This window comes from Tiliqua scincoides, chromosome 9 (assembly GCF_035046505.1).
Source record: "Tiliqua scincoides isolate rTilSci1 chromosome 9, rTilSci1.hap2, whole genome shotgun sequence".
Classification (NCBI taxonomy): domain Eukaryota; kingdom Metazoa; phylum Chordata; class Lepidosauria; order Squamata; family Scincidae; genus Tiliqua; species Tiliqua scincoides.
The window spans coordinates 44796057-44812181 of NC_089829.1; the positions used below are offsets into that span (position 1 = coordinate 44796057).

General features: G+C 45.2%; 1 protein-coding gene across 1 annotated transcript; it reads right to left on the reverse strand.

Annotated features, from left to right (window-relative positions):
• Nucleotides 1–745: 745 nt before the first annotated feature.
• ZDHHC1 (zinc finger DHHC-type containing 1) lies at nucleotides 746–14991 on the reverse strand. Its single transcript, XM_066637376.1, has 12 exons — nucleotides 14822–14991; nucleotides 10846–10942; nucleotides 10308–10526; nucleotides 9096–9271; nucleotides 7835–7936; nucleotides 7054–7178; nucleotides 6516–6674; nucleotides 5699–5811; nucleotides 4129–4214; nucleotides 2816–2909; nucleotides 1793–1907; nucleotides 746–1369 (listed from the first exon to the last, which is right to left on the reverse strand). Exons 3-12 carry the CDS (start codon nucleotides 10524–10526, stop codon nucleotides 837–839), a joined length of 1722 nt encoding a protein of 573 aa, XP_066493473.1. The 5' UTR covers nucleotides 10846–10942; nucleotides 14822–14991; the 3' UTR covers nucleotides 746–836.
• Between the last annotated feature and the right edge of the window lie 1134 nt (nucleotides 14992–16125).

The window sequence follows — 16125 nt, forward strand, 5'->3', positions numbered from 1 at the left end:
CCAAGGAATTTGCCCAAGGGAAGCTACTGAGGGAATGGATGCAATTGTTCCACTGTGAGGCCAGCTGCCAACAACAAACTTGAAGCAAAGCCTGCAGCAGAAGGTGCATTACACCTTCCCAATTAGACACAGATACACATGCACAACTAGGGGCCCAACCCTAACCAACTTCCCAGCACTGAAGCAGCAACAGTGCAGCCCTGAGGTAAGGGAACAAATGTTCCTTTCCCTTGAGGAAGCTTCCATGATGCCCTTTCAGCTCAGGGTGCAGCGCATGCCCTGTTGGCATGGTTGTGTCGGTGCTGGAAAGATGGACAGAATTGGGCCCTAGAGGACTGTTTTTCAGAGAAGGGGAAAATCAGTGCACTTCCACTGGCAGACGGGCACCCTTTCCAACCCCCCCCCCCCATCCCCACACCCAATTTGAAGAGATATGATGCCATTGCTTTTGGCAGCCCACAGCAATAAGCCATATTAAGTAAAGGATATAGATTGCTTGCAAGACAGCCTGAGACGAGAATCCAAGCACTGAAAAGTCTTAGCCCCAACATCTAATACTTCAAAACCATCTAGGAGAAGCCTGCTGCCCTCGGGTAGATTTCCACCACCTGACAATTGTCCAAAGGCAAATGACACAGATGCAACAGCCATACAGGGATCACTTAAACCCTCTTCCCATTCACCAAGGGCAAGCAACAAGGAGTAAAGGTCAGCCAGCTCAAAGAAGCAAGAGAGATCACTCAGATTTTCAATCCTTGGATGAATATATTTGGAGAGCAAGAAGCCCACACCCCTGTTTCTCCCTTGGCTGGTACGGCTTTAAGGAAGCCAAGTGTTTAAGCAACGGTTGAATTGGTGCTTGTGTCCCACAAGTGGCGGTCCAGATCGTCTACGTGCCGTTTGCTAGAGCATTTTCTGTGCGGGGGTTCGGATGTTTTGCCAGACCAGGAGTTGGGGACGGGTGGCTCCCCGCTACTTTTGCTCACAAACATGGCTGGGATCTTTGGAGACAGTTCCAACTCTTCCTTCCACTGCCCTGTTGCTAGCGGGATGTTCTTTCTTTTGGCTTTGTGCCTAACAGTCTGGTGGATCTCCCCTTCGCCTCTGGAATGGGCTGTGGGAAAAGGAAGGTGCCGGGTGATGCTCTTGGAAACTCCATTTGGCGTGCTGCTCCCCAGTCTTGTCTGAGCCACAGGGATCTCGTCCATAGACTCTGCTGACTCTGAATGGTAGTCGGCTGGAGGTCCCGCTGCCTGGACCGCACTGTTGTGTGTGGGTGTGATCACTACTCTGGGAGGAAAAGCTGGTATGGGGAGGCGGAGGCTGGAGGAGGACGAGGTTGAGGAGACGGCAGCCACGACAGATAGTTCTGCAAGAAATGAGGATGTTAGGACCTATTTTTCTCCTTCTGCCCATGGTCTTCTGGGTCCCTTTTAGGGAGAAGGGCGGGATATAAATAAAGTTTTTTATTATTATTATTATTATTATTTTATTATTATTCACAGGCTTTGAAGTTTGAAATTATAAGCAACTGTTTGTTTGAAGAAATGAGCTTGAGACAGGAGAGGTGAGAGTTCTTCAGCTAAAAGACATACGATGCCATCACTGAGTGTCTGGGGACAGCATCACAACACAGTTGCAACACTGAGTTCAAGAAAGGTCCACACACTGGCATGGGCCCTTTTGAGGGTATATAGGCCCTAATTGTGTTGACTATTTAGCCTGGAAAAGAAGTTTGCAGAACTTGCCTGAGGGACCTGGAACTCAAAACCTCTGTGCTTCCTGTTCTTACCTGGTTGTAAAGCTGGAAGAGAGGACCACGGAGCAATAGCCTCCTGGGATCTTTCTGCTGTCAGAGAAGAGGGAACCTTGTGCAATTTCTTCCTCTTTTTCTTCTTCTTCTTCTTCTGAAAGTACAAGATCATAAAAAGCAACCATGGTCAGCACAGCTCTTGCAATCGACATCAGGTTCTTTCATATTAAAATTAGCAGTAAGATAACCAGGGCTATCGAAAGAGCCAGGGCTATAATGAAATGGGTTGCAACCGCTGGAGAGGAGGAAAATACAAAAGACTGCCATCAGTATTTGCTCCAGTTTCCATAACAGGCAACATTTTAAAACATTCCTTACATCATGGGACACGGTTAGCTGCTAAAAAGAAACATGGGAAAGGAGCAAGGGGTGCACACATCTGATTCACCTCAAAACCTCAATGCAGCTGTGTCTTAAGAGCATTCAGAATCCAACTACAGACAATGCCATTAATGCAATAAGGGCGCGATCCTATCTACTTTCCAGCACCAACATAATGCAGCTCTGAGGTAAGTGAACAAACATTCTCCTACTTTGAGGAGGCCTCTGTGAGTGCCCCCCCCAACTGCAGGATGCAGCACATGCCCCACTGGCACAGTTATGCCAGTGCTCCAAAGTGAGTTAGAATTTGGGCCCAAGTCTTGCACCAACTGAAGCACGTACACAACTAAGAGCCCAATCCTATACAATTTTCCAGTGCTGGAGTGGCAGCAATGCAGCCCCAAAGAAAGGAAACAAACACTTCCTTACCTGGAGGAGGCCTCTGTGATTGCCCTCCTACCACAGGATGCAGTGCATGTCCCATTGGCACGGCTGCACCAGCGCTGGAAAGTTGGATAGGATTTGGCCCTAAATAACCTACAGTGGCTGGCTAAATCTCAAAGATGTTGAGCACACGGCAATGGATGAAGCAGGATGCATGATTTAATGTGCAGGCTGGTCAGCAGCAGGGACATAGAGCCAATACACAAGGACAGAGCCCATGGTTAGACTCTCGCTCACCTGTGGCTGGACTCCAGTTTGTACCTTTTTGACGTCAGAGGATGGAATGAGCTTGGACTCTGAGCCATCACTGCGCATGCAGAACTTGGTTAGCCTGAAAGAGAAGAGTCGATGCTGGTTTCCTTGTGCTTATCCATTTGCAGTTCCCATCTGTCTTTAGTCAGTTGGCAGCAACAGGACTGACCCAGAATGATTTAGTGCCTGAAGCAGAGTGCCAAATGCTGCATACCCCCTTAAGGGGGTGCAAGTTAGCTGCCATTGCTGCTCCTCCCACTCCTTGAATTTAAAAAGAGGGAAATGGAGCACAAAAGGAAGTGTGGAGGAAAAAAGAATGGAAGGCTAAAGCATCTGAGACACTCTGTCCCTTGCTCTCCTCCCATCCTTTTTGGATCCAGGGAGTAAGAGGGGGAGGAATGGTGGAGGCAAGGGGATGGACAGAGAAGGGCCCATCCTGTGCTTCCACAGATCTCACGAATGGGATAGCATTTGGGAAACAGAAGAACTATTTTCCTAGAATATATTCCCAGAAGATGCTTCTGGTGATTTTAGTGTGTGATATCACCTGGTTGCGAGCATGAACTTAAGATGAAATTGCAACCGTCAAATGAGATACAATATTATTTGCTATGGAAAGGTGGCACAAAGTATAAAGAAGCCTGAATTAAGGGACATCACAGGTTGTCTTCAGAAGGGTTAATTGCCCTCTGCAATTCCTTTTTTCATTTTTTCCCTGTAAAAGCAATTCTGAACAAGACAACAATGTAACTTCGTCTTATCTGTTTCACAGCTTTGCAGGCATGAGAAAAGATAAGGAGTCCTGCTGTGGCCAGGCGTTGAAGGCCATCAGCCTTGATAAATTGTCACCACTTGTTTCCCTTCAAACAGACTGACTGTTCGGTCTCCCACTCCCTGTACAGAACACCACTGCTCTGCTCATTTTTCCTCCCGTGTTTGTTCAGCACCCTTCTGGTATCCAGCCCTCTTTCTGCAACATGCAAACGTGCACATTGGTTCTAAGGAGTCGGTGACAGTTGTTGCCATTTTCCTACAAAAGGTGTTCCATGTGCCTTCACAAGGAACAGTCCCGTACTCTGACCAACTGGCAGAATGTAATCAATAGCACGCTATCTTGTGTCAGTAAAATTACTCTGGAAGTATGTTTCTTTTATCCCTTCTCAGCCCTTTCTTCCTTCATATGAGGACTGCCAATGCCCCCCACCCACCAAGTATTTTCACAAAAATATTTGCCGATATTCTGGAATGATCCCAGAATACCACCACTGATCACCAGTTTAGCATTAGGGTCTACTCACTCTTTCCCTGATGTTAAGCCTGAAGGTTCTTCCACCTGAATGTCGGGATTGGTATATCCAAGACTTCCTGAGTAAAATTGCATTTCCTGAAACACAAAGGAGTTATTTCAAAGTGAACTCGAGCATGAAAAAGCTGGACCAATCGGCAAGCAAGTGTCCCTGGTTTACAACAAATTAATATTTTTGTTTAGAAGGCTGCGTTGTGTATCAAAACACAATGAGGAAACACTGCATGACTTAGCATGGAAACCTATAGACCTAAACATTATTTTCATCAGCCTTCTTAAAGCCTGCTACTAAAAATAGGACCTGCAATCGAAGTCTGGAATGAAGGACACTGAAAAATCTTAAAACCCACCATATCCTCTCCATTGTAGCCACTGGAAGTTCTGTCTAAGGCAGGGGTGTCAAACATAAATGTCTAAGGCAAGGGGGCGGATGTGGCCCTCAAAAGGTTTTTATCTGGCCCTCAGGCTCTCAGCTTCTGAGCAGTGCTGAGGTGTTACTGCTGAAAGGGCAGTCCACGTGAAAATTGGGCTATCCCTTATCTTGAAATATGATCAAGATTTGCATGTTTTTTCTTCTTTCATTTGCATCTAAGTGAGAAGAAGTGTTTATTTTTGGTTGTGACCTGTTTAATGACATCACTTTCAGCCCTCAGCAGACATGATGAATGCTATTTAGCCCTCTGTATGAAACGTGTTTGACACCCCTGGTCTAAGACATTATGTGATCTTGGAAACGAATGCCATTTCAAAATCATGAGGGCTAGAGACTTGATTTTGTACAAATGAAATGTTACTGAAGGTGTGAATTCTAGATAACAGGTTCTGCTATCCACACAGCAAATTAACGGGAAGACAGACAGATAGGCTAGGGAATTTATGGCACAGTTGGATCATACTGCATTCGGTATGCACTCCTCAGATGGAGTACAGAGGAACTATGAATTCATGGAGGGAATATATGCCTGCTCAAATACCAAGAGCAGTGGTTCTCACACTTTTAGCACTGAGACCCACTTTTTAGAACGAGAATCTTTCAGGACCCACCGGAAGATGTATCACCCACCAGAAGTGACATCATCAAGCAGGGAAATTTTTAACAATCCTAGAGTGTAATCCTACCCACACTTACCCAGGAGTAAGTCCCATTGACTATCATTGTTAAAAGCATATACATAATAGCCTGTTCAAAGTACAGATCTGTAACATTTCCCCAAATGAAGTCACATACCATGGCAGCATCAAGTCTAATATATTAAAAACAAAATATTGAAATGAATGGGGACCTACTCAAAATTGGCTCCCATCTAGTGGTTCCCAACCCACAGTTTGAGGTACACTGACCAAGAGGATACAGCTGCTACAGTGGAGGGGCTCAAAATTATTAACTAAAACCTTCCCTGACTCATCAAAGTCACAGACTGCAAAAAAGTCTCAAACTTTTTTGAGATGGACAGCTTCTTTTTTGGGGGGGGGGGGAGCAGTGTCACTGAACCCATAATGAACCACTGAGCATGCACAACCCTATTTATAAAGGGATAAAAGAGAAAAACTGTAATCCTCACCTGAAGTGACCGCACTTGTGGTGGGCAGGATTCCAGCTGCTTCGCAGAGTCCTTCATCTCCTGTGGAGGGCGCTGCTGTACAATGTATTCATAGGTGGTCATTCTGTGCCACACTAGGAAGTGGAAAGAACTCATGAACTCAAGGAAGGCAAGATATACTGGCTCAAATATCAAGACAATACAACCGCTATGGTGGAAGAGCTCAAAATTATTAACCGAACCACCACCTGATTCTCAATAAAGGTTACATTTGCACCGATAAAAGGCAGAAGCGCTCAACTAATTGGGGTATGCAAAATCCTCCAGCCCAGACAAAATACTCATTAATGGCCTTTGGAAAAATGCAGTTGGCACACTCCAGCAGGGCCTTGCTGCAATCTGTGGATATCTATCACAGTCATGTTTTAGTCTTCACCACAAATCCCAACTCAAAGCACACTATCTGACCCAGACATAATGGATAGGCGGGCACAGTAGCCTGACTACTTCTGACTATCCCCATCTTTTGAAAGTCAAAGTAAATGTGCACCTCACTACAGAGAGGCAAAGCATCTTTAAGAAGAAGAAGAAAAGATACAAAAACATTCTGGAACTGTAGGCATGCTGTTGGATTTGGGCTCCATCCCAGAGCATTTCCTACAAATCAGAGAGCCTCAGATTTAATCTGCATCAAGCAGGACCTAAGATTACTCAACCAGGAATCCCAGAGGAGAGGACAACTGGATTGTGACTTCCAGGGTGGGTAGGCAAGTCTTGTGAAGGGAGGGAAAAGCCCAATTAACCCGGATTACAGAACAAAGGAGAAGGTGATGCCTACTGAGATAAATGTGGAAGATCAGCAGGTGGCCCAACAAGAACAAAGTCAGCAGCCCCAGGACAATCACCAACCCAGCTGAAGCCAGAATAGCAGCTGCTCGAGTCTCCACAGGAGCAGCAGGAAGGAACACAAACCACACATCTGTTTGGTTCTTTAAACCTAGAAAACAGAAGAACCAATGAGTGAAAACAAAAGAGGACAAAATCAGGGAATCTGAGGATTGCTCCAGCCAGGACTCAGCTATGGAGAATGTGAAAGACCAACAGAGCTAGTTCTAAGCAGGTGCTGATCACCAGTGAAGCAACACAGGCAGCTCCCAGGTCAGAGGATGCAGCTTAGTTTGGGTTAAATCTCCTTTTAGAAGCTAACTGGGAAGGAATTACATCAAGCCTCCCTTGAACTTAGTGAGCTCTATAGTACTCTGCACTTGCCACCATCCCGTTGCACAAAGGTGCTCCTTGACTGAAAGCACCGGGAGGGACAAAGGGGAAATCCTGCCACAATGGAACTGTTCGTACATAGAGCACAGGGCCGGTACCTTCAAAGTGCTGATCAGTGCGCAACCGCATGGGGTTGAGGAAGAACTCGACAAAGACGTAGAAAGCAATGAGCAGTGTCAGGAAGAGGCCGACGATGGCGGATATCACACTGTTCAGAAAGAGCCTGCCAAAGAAGCAGAAGATCCCTTACCACCTTCCTAGCAGGCTGTGTCACCCACCGGGGGCGCATTACTCCATGGGGGCCAGCTGACATAGCCATGGCACACCTTAGGAAGCTGCCATACACAGAAGCAAGTTGCTGGTCCGCCTCGCTCAGTATCATCTACACTGACTGGCAGTGGTGCTCCAGGGTTCCAGAGGGGCCTTTTCCAGGCCCAGTCAGAGGTGGTGCCAAGGACTGAATTCTGTATTCATAACATAGCAGGTGCTCTTCCCCAACCTGCCTTAAAAGGATACAAGTGGCATTGGCTAGCCCAGTGATACTAAAAGAGCAAAAGGCTTAGTTCTCCCTCAGCAAACAGCAAGAGTCAACTGTATGTCCAGTTGTCTTGAGCAAAGATTCAAGAATCAGCTTGAATCAGAAGCCACTGCCGCCACCCCCTCCCCATCAATATCTGGCTCCAGAAGTGCAATTCTATGCTCCTTTAAAAGCTGTATGTATACAACCTTAATTGTTATTTTGAGAGTGTCGCCTGATCTAAATTGGCATTTGGGCTTCGGCAGCAGAAACACTTATTAAAACAAGATGCAATGGTGACTCAGCTGTCCTAAGGTAGCTTTGCTTTTGTAGGCTTGTCACGCCAACTGAATGGCCCTTACCAGTAGTTCCTTTCACCCACACAGTTGTTGAGCCACATACAGTGGTGATCAAAGCCACAGACACACTTGTTGCAGGTCCCACAGTGCTTGGAACTTGAGCTCCTGACAGCAAAAAAGAAAGGCTCACTTCAACACAGGTAAAAAGCAGCAAGGCAGAGCTAACTGCAGAAGTTGCTTCCCTTCCAATTGGAATGCTCAAACTAGGTGTGTAAACCAGATTATTTGGGGAGGGGGAAGAATAGTACACCTAGCTCTAATAAAACCTGTTTCTACTTATTTTATTCCTCCTCCTGTTACTTCCCTCAGATACAAAAGCCTCTTTGGCTGGCAAATATATTTTATTTCAAATACTGTCCAGGTTCTTGTGAAATGAATGTGAGTGGCACAAGTCTATGGATGTGCTCCTACGTACTGCTGGGTTTTGTGCCAGTATAGCCAAGAAAGATTCTTTTGGCCTCTAGACAAGCAATTATACCAAGCAGCCTGTTCCAAGTGGTTCTGCAGGACTTTCTGTTTACCCAGCACAAAGAGCAGTGCCGGTGACATAGTAGCCACCAACACTGTTGCACTGGTAACAATCTCCTGTTACCAGTAAAACACAGGGAAACCACATGGGGGTGTTATCACAGGCATCTAACAAAAGCAAAAGGAAGCAGAGAAACAGTGATTCAACTAACATGTGAAAACCAATTGCCATGACAATATTTGTGTAACCAGAACTGAAAGACAAAGAAGAACTGGCAGCTAAAGGGATGGCATCACAGTCCTTAAGCAACTATTAATCAGTTTGTTTATTGGGTTTATGATATGTTTATGAGATACATAGTCATGATCAGGGAGTCCCCAGTTCTCAGACTTCTCCAGATGAGAGCAAACAATGGCAAAATATCTGTCCACAATTGTTATGACACTTGTACATGTACAAGTGTACATGTCACAAAATATTTCTAGTGCAAATTATAGTGGCTAAGTGAGCCAGCTTCCCCAGTTGAAATCCTGCCTCTGCCCCACTTTAAATCCACGAGGTGACTTTGAGCCAGCCACTCCCTCTCAGCCTCATCCTTTCTATCTGTATTACGGGGTTAATAATGTTTACTGTACCAGGTCATGGTAACTGTGTGAAGCCCATATTTTTTTCCATCCAAAAGGAGCTATATGAATGTTAATCATCATCACGATACTGATTACTGTTCATTAGAGGACCCAATGCAATAAACCTCACAGAACAAATGACACAGAGCAGAACTACCTAGTTACTTACACATCAACATCGCAGATGTGACAGTGGCGATTCTCAATGACGTGAGCATGTTGTTTACGACTAAACGTGGCAAGTGGCCCCTGGTAATTTTTCTCTCGCACGCTGTCATCAGCTGGATCAATGGAAACTGCCGTAAGATGAACTATGAGGTGGCAGAGAAAAAAAACTCCAGGGCACTGAGGTGGACAGAGTTAAGGGTAGTCTCTTCAGATTTTTTTTTTAACCCCCTATGTTTCAAGGCTCCATTTAAGTGGTTGCAACATCACTTTAAAAATCTCCTCTGGTTAAGAAAAAGGGCCATTACTTCTGAGTCTAATGATTCAGGCTGCAATCCTAACCACACTTTCCTGACAATAAGCCCCATTGAACAAAACAGGACTTACTTCTGAGTAGATCTGGTTGGGATTGTGCCCTCAAACCACTATTCACCAAGTCATTCAGAAGAACAGGGCCTGCCCATTTATGAGACCAAAGGAGGGAATTACTCTGGTCAATAGACTGGTGGGTACCACCATCATCAACCCACTCACCTCCACTGCTCCTCCTTCTACACTTACTCCCTGGAGTAGAAAACAGAAATATGGAGGAAAAGAGGAAGAGTAGAGAAGAAAGGTTTCAGAGATGCTCTAGTCTAGCTCATCACTCTCTGTGCTTCTGTTTGGGGTCCTTTTCAGTCCAGGAAGCGAACAAGGAGAGGCTGTCACACCACCAAGTTAGGAAGGGGACAGCATTCTTGGGCTGGCCCTAAACACAAACACAGAAAAAGCAAAATTGATGGCAGAGGGGTACCTAGGGCTTTTCACAACCAAGGCAACAACATCCCCAGTTAGGAAGCAGCTGGAGTGCCCCAGTTAGCATGCAGGGCACTTGTTTTGCCCCAGGGGAGATACACCACTGATTGATGGTAGATGTGGGCAGGGTTATAGGTAAAATACCCCCCCCCCCATAGCAAGAGACTGGAAGCATGATTCTAAAAAGAATAATTTAAAGGAAACAATTTGTTTATTCTTTATGAAGACTTGAAGTGTTTTTCAAATGGAACAAGCTTACAAATAGACACAAAGCAAGTCATCTCCTGAGACAATGGGAACGAATGGTGACTCTGATCATCCAGGGATCCCCGCCATTTTGAAACGCCTGCGACTGTCACACCACTGAATCATGACTGCTGTGTTCAAAAAGCAACACAAAAACATCAACCTGAAAGGATACGATGTATCCGGCAGGAACCCAATGAACAGGCAGGAGCGGCACAAGGACGCCAAAGCCAACCAGGGCGAAAAACAGGTACAGCAGCCAGGCGACAAACTGGAATGGGTGAGGGGGCCAGCTCCAGCCATTTCTCCGGGCGTGCTGGGACTGAGCCTCGGGAGTCGTTCCATTGCTCTTCTCCGGTGCTGTCTTATTAGGTGGCTTATTGCAGATGTTCATCTATCACAAGTGGAAAAAGAAAAACAACCCTTGCCTCAGAACACACTTTCCTGAGAGGCCAATTTAACAGCAGTGAGAGCTCTTGCATCCAAAGTGCAGAAGCAGCATCTCTGCAGAAGAGGCTATATCGGAGAGGTGCAAAATGTATGCTGCAGTCTTTTAAGCACACATTTCTAAATCATCTCCAGCCCCCTCTTGGTTTCCTTAAGGAAAAAGGGAACCTACTTAAAATGAAAGGACACCCCACAGCTGACTGACAATTTGGAAGCTCACTCAAGACCAGAACAAGCTCCATAAAGTCACAGGGGCTTCTCCTTACCCCAGCCTCAAGGTGGTGGCCTGAGTTTCACCGTGCAGGCCTTTGTTCCAACCATGTAGCTCTTAAAGTGGTCTCATGAGGCCAACAACCCTGTTCTCTGTTAATCAAGAAGAAGATAAAGTAAATTAGAACCAAATCATATTAAAAATAACATAACAAAACTGTGGGGGTTTTTTGTTTAAGAATTAAAGGTTTCAGTGCCGCAGTCTTCATTATACACATGTCACTTTTTTAAGGTTCACATTTCATGTTATACAGAACTGCTTTTAAAAGAAAACTGGTATCTCTCGCCTGGGTCTCTGACCCATTAACTTGCTTCCCACTGAAGGCAGACAAGGCACTAATAAAAGAACTCATGCCATCCATTCCTGCTAAGCAAAGACTGTGTTATTCTAAGTAAAGACTAAGAATAAGGTAGGTTTTATGAAAAATAAAGCAGTTTCCACTAAATGAAGACAGTGTTATTCTCCCAAAGACTAAACCAAGGGTGTCAAACATAAGGCCTGCAGGCGAGATTCAGCACTGGAAGCAATTTATCTGGCCGCTGTTATAACTGGGCTCGCCCAGGATAGTAACTGGTTGGTCTCATATCTTGAAATTATGAACAGCATTTTCTCTTCCATTATTTGCAGCTAATGAGTTTCTGTGTGAGAACTAAGTATTTATTTCTGGTCATCTTTTGCTTAATGATGTCATTGCCTGCTTAATGATGTCACTTCCGCCCCTCAGTAGGTGACATGAATGCTAACTTTGATCCTCTGTATGAAAAAAGTTTGACACCCCTGTATTAAATTGAATGGCAAAAGCTAATGTTACGAAATAATGGAACGCCCCTCCCACACACATACACATACACACAGAAGCAAACAAAGTTTCCAACACACACAAAAAACCTATTAGAGAAGAAACATGGGTACACTATTCCTTAGAGCCCCCTCCCATGCAACATTTGAAGTAGTACAGCCCAGACATAAGTTTAACACTGCATTGGGACAATGCCTGTAACAGGAATAGAAAGATGGGTAAGCACAAGTCTTTACAATTACCACTTGTCCCTTACAGTCCCCCAAGATAAACAGTAATCAGAACAGCATCCGTTAATTGGTTCAGTCACTCCTCAGCATCCCTAAGCAAATGGGTCTTGCAGTGATGATTTCTGTGCCAAGCCAAGAGATTCTTGGGAATTAGAAACTTCCTTTTTCTTGAGAAAAAGCTGCTAGTGTATTCCAAAAAGGTGCAAGATATCTAGGGTTGTTTATAGGTTACTAGTAAAGAGACGAATATCTCATATACACTTGGGAGCAAGCTGCGTTGAACTTAGTGAACCTTACTTCTGAGTAAATGTGTACACACCACAGTCCATAAATCGTAACTGGCCAAAGCCTCCAAAAGGATTTTGGAAAAAGACAGTCAGTGGAAGGAAAACATAAGTAATGGAAATTTTATATTTCCAGATCGCAGCAAGTTCTGCAGTCTGGTCGTACCCACAAAGCTTGGTTAAACACCAACACTGTTTCCACTTCTGTGGCTGTTAATTAATGAGGCGTTAATAGAAAATACACAACTTGGTAAGGATAAAGCTTCCCTAGAAGAATTGCGAGTTCTCTAGTTGCTTTTTTTCTTTTCTATTTTTTTAATCCATGCCAGAGGCCTTTCTGGTTGAAGTGGCTGCTCTCTGAGTGCCAGAAAGAGTGCACACAAAAAATCGTTTCCTAAAATGCAGTGACCGAACCAATTAGCCTTGTGGGACAGCTACTGTCAGGGGCCCCTAGAAGAAAAATGAAGGGGTTTAAGATCTACCTTTATTCATCAAAACCATAGATAACCTGTGCTCTTTAATAGAAGGGCTAGGTGCCCTGGAATGATCACCAGCAGGTCAAAACAGAGACGCTTTTTTTTGACTCAGTAAATGTACTGCTTCTGAACAAAGGTTTCATTTTGGATATCACAGCTAACACACTGATCTGAACCTTATTATTATTTTTAAGTCCCCAAAGACAGTAGCTCTTAATACATCTTGTGGCAAGTCATTCATTCCATAAGTTACTTATACACTGAGTGAAAAAAAGCATTTCAGCCTGCTGAAAACATCTGTTGTTGCATCCCAAGAAGTGGCAAATTTCAGAAAGATGACCACACTCCAGCAACACAACAAAGGGATTTCATACAACACAACAAAAGGAATCCTGCACGTGATTTTGAAGTTTAATTACAGCATTAACTTCTCTGGACTAAGTTCATTCCATCCCCCAAAAGAACAAAAATCTTATACTGAAGCTCACTAATACAAAAAAGATTTCACATATAATATAGTAAGAACTGACAGAAATAGGAAATTGGATTGCACAGAGTTGCCAACAGCAGATTAATATGTTATATTAAATCCATATTAAAACTATGTAGTTATTGGTTTCCACTGGACTCTCCAGGCTTGAGAAATCTCTCGATACTTCACATCTGTATGAAAAGCTGTTAGAGCAAAGATGTATTCAGGTCTGACTCCCCAGAAAGCGCACACAGCATTACGAATTGTACCCCACAATCCTAGATATGTCTACCTGGAAGTGAGGCTCACCAAGTTTGATGAGGTTGGTTTCCAAGTCAGTGTGTACAGAGACTGCAACCACACAACACACTCTTATGCATGTTTACCCATCAGCAAGGCTAGTTATGTAGAATGGGGCACAATGGCCATGGAAAATCACTTTAGGCTTACAGCACAACCTTATGGACATTTACTCAAAACAAAGCCTCATTCTTACTCAGCACAATTTACTCCCAAGTGTATACAGGTTCACAACTTTGCAGCATAATCCTATAGATGTCTACTAGAGAGCAAGTCCCATCCTCACTCACTGATGGGACTCATGCACTCCTGAGCAAGCATGCACAGGATCACTGCCTTACAGCACCAACCTATGCATATCTACTCAGAAGCAAGTCCCACAGAGTTCAGTGGAGGCTTTCTCCCAAGTGACCGTAGACAGGATTACAGACCCACCAAGTTTAACAGGATTCAGTCCCAAATATGAAAGCACAGAACCTCAGCATTACAATGCAAAGCCTACTCAGAAGTTCCACAGAGTTCAGGAGGGGACTTTTGCCCAGCATGGAAGCCCTACAGAGCCAGAGAACTCAGAAGTAAGTTCTCCACATAGTTCAATGTAGGCTTTCCTCCCCCCCCCCCAACTGTAGACAGGATCACAGTGCCCGGTCAGATCCCCCAAGTTTAGTAGGGTTTAGTCCCAAAGACAAGTGCACAGAACCTCAGCTATACAATGGTATGTATACTCAGAAGTATAAGCCTCACTGATTAAAATGGGACTTTCTTCTGAGTAGACATGTATAGGATAGTACTGTAAGGCTACAATCCTAGTGCCACACCTGGGAGTAGGTCTCATTGATTACAATGGAACTTACTTCTGAGTAGACATGCATAGCATCCTGTAAGGCTGCAAAACCTACACTCACCTGGGAGTAAGAGTCATTGATTATAATGAGATTTACTTCTGAGTAGACAGGCAAAGGACTGGGCTCTAAGGCTGCAACCCTAATTACACTTACTTGGGAGTAAGCCTCATTGATTACAATGGGATCTACTTCTGAGTAGACATGTATAGGATTGTACTGTAAGGTTGTAATCCTATCCACACTTCCCTGAGAGTAAGCCTCATTGATTATAATGGGACTTACTTCTGAGTAGACACGCATAGCCTCGTACTTCAAGGCTGCAGCCCTAATTCCACTTACCTGGGAGTAAGCCTCATTGATTACAGTGGGACTCACTTCTGAGTAGACAAACAGAGGCTTTGGCCCCAGAAGCCCCCAGAAGCCAAACCCTACGCGAAGCAGGGATGGAGGCACCGGCGCTGGAGAGGCAGGGCCGGGGCAGCCCCACAGCCGCCCCATGGCCCCCCACTCACCCTCCAGGCAGCCCCAGCGCCCTCGCCCCCCCCGGCCTAGTCCCTTCCCTCACCTTCCCCACGGCTCGGCGGCGACTCCGGGCGGCCACGCACCCGCCTCATGCCCGGGAGGGCGCTGAGAGGGTCCCTCCCTCGCCGCCACGGGCCCAGCTGGACCAAGGCCTGCACGGCTCGGCTCAGGCCGCAGGGCCCGTCTCCATGGCGACGGCGAGGACAGCAGCGAGGCCCCGCCCCTCATCTTTGCAGGCCCCGCCCCGCCTCCGCATCTCCATCCCTCTCTGGCTCGCTGTGCGCTCCTGGCGCTTCCATGTGCAGCGGCGCTCGCCCGCCCCCTAGTGGCAGGCCGTCTGTATTGCAGCGCCGCCTTTCAATAGGCAGGCAGACACCCACAACGGGGGGGGGGGAGAGAGATAAAACACATGCATGGATGGCTGACAAGGTCTTTTTATTTTTATTTTTTATGTTTCATTTATTTACTTTTCACATTTTTATACCGCCGTTCCTCCAAGCTCTGGGTGATGTACACAGTTCCTTCCTACCTTGTCCTCACAACAACCCTGAGAGGTAGGCAAGGCTCAGAGATGGTGACTGATCCAGTCATCCAGGAAGCTGCATCATCCAGGTCTAAAGTCCAGCTCCAGCATCATTACACCATCCCAGCTTTTTTTAGACTGAGGTCTTCCCCCCCTTCCAGCTCTTTATGTAAAGTGCCACCGCTGGTGCTATACCGACGTATATTATAATAATAATAATAATAATAATAATAATAATAATCCCAATATAACTGTAATCCAGAAGAAAATAAGTCAAAAACATCAATATACAGGTTGAGCCTCATTATTCGTGTGGGTTCCATTCCAAGCACTCACATAGATGGCAAAAAACACACTATAGTAAATCAATTTAAAAAACAAAGTCCCCTTCTTCTTTGATGATAATGTGATAAGGTGATAATCACTGCCATTTAGCCTTCTTTCATGTGCTCAGGGGAAGGGAGGAGTGAAGCCTGCAGAGAATGATTGATGGATTGTCAGCCAGCTCCCCTCTCTGGCATTATTAAATGACTATTTTCCTTGAATTTAAAGGGCCCTTCTCATCAGCTTTGAGATAGAAAAATCTGTGGATACTTAGGTTATACCTGTAATCACTTGTATGACTGTCTCTCTGCAACAGTAAAAAGCAGTTTTTTAAACTGTGATTTTAAAGGGGTGCATTTTTCCCCTTCTCCAGGGATCAGTACATTCCTTCTCATTTGCAGGGGCCACTCATGTTGAGTCAAATTCATGTATAACAAGGCTGGACCTGTAGCAATATCAGGGGATAGCAGAATGGAAGAAAAAGAGCTGGCAAAAAACAA

Bases quoted from the DNA above. Each gene is read 5' to 3' on its own strand.
- ZDHHC1 (XM_066637376.1), bottom strand. From the start codon at position 10,526: ATGAACATCTGCAATAAGCCACCTAATAAGACAGCACCGGAGAAGAGC. The intron at 7,179-7,834 runs GTAAGGGCCATT...CTTCTTTGGCAG, and splicing joins GTGGGTGAAAGGAACTACTG to GCTCTTTCTGAACAGTGTGA. The intron at 1,908-2,815 runs GTGAGCGAGAGT...TTGTACTTTCAG, and splicing joins AAACTGGAGTCCAGCCACAG to AAGAAGAAGAAGAAGAAAAA.